At 46.7% G+C, this 3,234-nt stretch overlaps 1 protein-coding gene across 1 annotated transcript; it reads right to left on the bottom strand.

The window, feature by feature from the left end:
* Window positions 1–2,155: 2,155 nt before the first annotated feature.
* CONPUDRAFT_148003 (uncharacterized protein) lies at window positions 2,156–2,858 on the bottom strand (the record flags this gene model as incomplete). Its single annotated transcript, XM_007777844.1, has 3 exons — window positions 2,156–2,239; window positions 2,312–2,635; window positions 2,695–2,858. Coding segments are annotated over 3 exons (572 nt in total), but the record flags the coding sequence as incomplete, so codon positions are not given.
* Between the last annotated feature and the right edge of the window lie 376 nt (window positions 2,859–3,234).

Genomic DNA, 3,234 nt, shown 5'->3' on the forward strand with positions numbered 1-3,234 from the left:
ATTTCACAGCTGGTTATCGACCCAAGCTCGAAATTTTTTCAAAACAACCCATTTCCTGTCTTTTGAGCCTTATAACTTCCGATGCCCTGAGCGGATAAGAATTGAAGGGGAGAACACACGACAGTCTTTCGAGCCGTGTTTACTCAATTTTGGGATCTAGCTTCTGAGCTTCGACTATGCTATCAAATAGACCTAGCACAGCCCACAAACAAATTTTGGGAGGTAATGGTTAAGAGACGCGTTCAAGATACTCAAAATACATGCATGTTTCACGACGGGCGCGTTGTTTCATCGGGGGCACAGGCATAGTACAGACAAGTCAACTAAAAACTCCCCAACGAGAAGGTTCCTAAACTCATTCATGATATCATTCAGGGTAGTGCCGTCAATTTGGCAACTAATCGCGGTACACAGCTGACTTTCTGTACATATCAACAAGCTATCATTTGGCTGCACATTTAGAGCAGCTATAGGATAAGATTCCGGGGTGTCCGCATGGACAGGCTGATCAATACAATCCACATGGATAGGCATGAAGTTATTACGAAAATGAGCAAGCGCATGCTCCAACATAGAGGGGCTGGGACCCCCTCGGTCGGGTTCAGTCATCGGTATGGAGTGTGTCGTGTGCGACATAGAAGTAAGGAATTACAGCCGTTTTCATTTCGATAGACCAGTTTCTGCTTTCGTGGAGCAAGAAACTCTGTTTACTTTTTGAGCCCCGTTGGAGTGCGCGAATGCACTGGGAGGGTCAGAATCCCTAATATGGAGATGTCATGGAGTCAGGGACGAGCGAGCTCGTGGATCGCTCAGGACTACCATCCTGTTATCTCTTCGGGCAGAAGTATGCGATAACGGGCTTTAATTCTGGTCTCAAGGCTTAGGTATGATGCTTGAACCTCAAAGATGTAGGTGACGTGTATTTTCAGAGATGATAAATCAATCTTAGTCAAGATTGCAACAAAGAAACGCGAAGGGACGAGAGGACAACAGCAAACAAGTTATGTGTCCCATGGGGAAAACGGTACTAAGTTCACTGCCAGTAAACAAGGCTCCACGCTCCACAAGAGTGAAATCTGGTCTATCGAATTGAAAACGACTGTTATTGGAGTAATAATATGCACGTGACTTGCGCAAAAGCTCGATTTTGGCAGGCGACTCGGTGACACGAAGTTAATCTAAGACCCACTACCTACGGTACTATGCCGGAACCCGCAATGAAAGCCGACACCCGCAATGAAATGTAGGCTGATCCGACTGCCCCTCCCCTGTCCCTTGGCGTATACCTACAAAAATGAACATGGGCCATCTAATGTAACTACTCTATGACTGTATCGCACGGCTTGGTGAAGAAATCAAAACTACAGACGCTAGGCACAAAACATTCGAGGATTCAGTCTTTCTTTTCATAAAACTGCTCAGAGTAGGTACCTTCCTGTATTCTGTTCGCCACGAAACTTGATTGGCTTCATATTCCATGTCATTGGTGATGCATATCGAAGTTTTGGGGGAAACAAGGATTTTCTGCACGAGTGGTGTTTGTCGCAAACTCGAAGCAGGGAAACAAAGGTTAACCGTGACTCTCGCACGGCATCGTCGTGGCAAAGTTGTATGGACACATTACAGCTTAAGACTTCATATGTGGTTTCAGAAAGTCCCATACTATGTCTAACAAACAAAAACAGGGCTTGTTGAGGGCCCGAAGCGAGAGGGAGAAACAAAATATCTGATTTCATTTCATTGCGGGTCACGGATTTCATTGCGGGTTCCGGCATAGTAGCGGGAATTGAACCGTGGCAACACCAAGGTCTCGCAGACATTCCCACGATGCTACCATAACCAGTCATTGCAAACGTCGGCTTAAGGCCATCTCCGTTTTGCTACTTGATGGTAGTCTTATGATATGTTGAAGGAGAGTCATTGGTATAGTCAAAAACCCAAAGGTGACAGTCAGAAGTCTTTGACTCCATCTGATTAGCTGCGACTATCCTATTTACTCACGTTTCAAGCAAATGCTGGTAACGAAGAGTGACTCGGAAGCGTGATTCTGACCAGACATACTGTCATTGGTGACTGAATGCAAGATGAGATATTCCCCACATGTGCCATGAAAACCTCAAGCGGCTGAGCCAAATTTATGCTCATGGTTGTGGAGCTATTGCTTTCCTTTCACTTCATCCCATAACCTGAAAAATGGGTGATGTTCAAAGTATGCTGGGGTAAAGACACCGTCCTCGATCTGAAAATCTTGTTAGTGATCCAGAGCATGTAATGAGGAGATTTTGGGCAAACAGTTCCTATGCATACTCACCTTGGAAGTCTGGGCAGAAGAAAGACATTCAGCTTTGGTGCTTGTCGGCTGGACTGGTCTTAAAATTGCTTCGCGCTGGTCACATAAGACTTCCGTGAGAGGCTCGGATGTTGTGATACGCGGAATACAGTCTAAGGTACTAGTGTTGTGCTTCACAGCGCGTGATATGAGAGCGTTGCAAAATTCTGTGTGGAAATGAGGGTCATGCCGGCGTTGCTTCGATTCCGGGCATGGGTTGATTTTGCCATAGCTATGCAGCCTGTCGCTGATGGTAAAGGCATTACCACGAGTTGGCAGAATGTGCTCCCCAAGCCTTTCATCCCCCTGTTAGAGTATCAATATATGCACATGCAGGAGGTGAGTAGCGGAGTCTCCTTACTGACATTTGTTGCATTTTGAATAGAGGTATAAGACGCAAGCTTTGCAACAATAGCATCACACCATTTGCTGGCATCGGGGATCTCCCTTCCAATAGGTCGTAACCGATACCCAAATCCACAACTGTCAACGGCCTCTATCTGAGATTCTTGATACACCTCCCAGTTGACTGGGTCCAAAAGAGGGTCAACGCTGGAATCGGATAGATTATCATGCAGGCTAGCCTCACCTACGTCCTCGATCCTCTTCACTCCGGATGTGACGGACTGGAACGTGACACCGCATTGCTGCTCAGCCTTCCTTCTGATGCCATCGTCATGTTCGCTAGAAGACCATTCCGACCAAGAGTGCACTTTGCACAGCCAATCCAACCACAGGTAATAGTCAAATGCAGGCGACCGGCCGGAGCCTGAGTCCGACATTTCCTCGAAGAAGCTATCGCGCACTCTATCCATGTACCAAAGGGTCTGAAGCAGCCTGAATGCAATAGGCTTCGCTTCGTGTGAGGTTGACGGTAGCTTGGCAATGGTGAATTTGAGGAGTTC

Source organism: Coniophora puteana (assembly GCF_000271625.1).
Source record: "Coniophora puteana RWD-64-598 SS2 unplaced genomic scaffold CONPUscaffold_111, whole genome shotgun sequence".
NCBI classification, from domain to species: domain Eukaryota; kingdom Fungi; phylum Basidiomycota; class Agaricomycetes; order Boletales; family Coniophoraceae; genus Coniophora; species Coniophora puteana.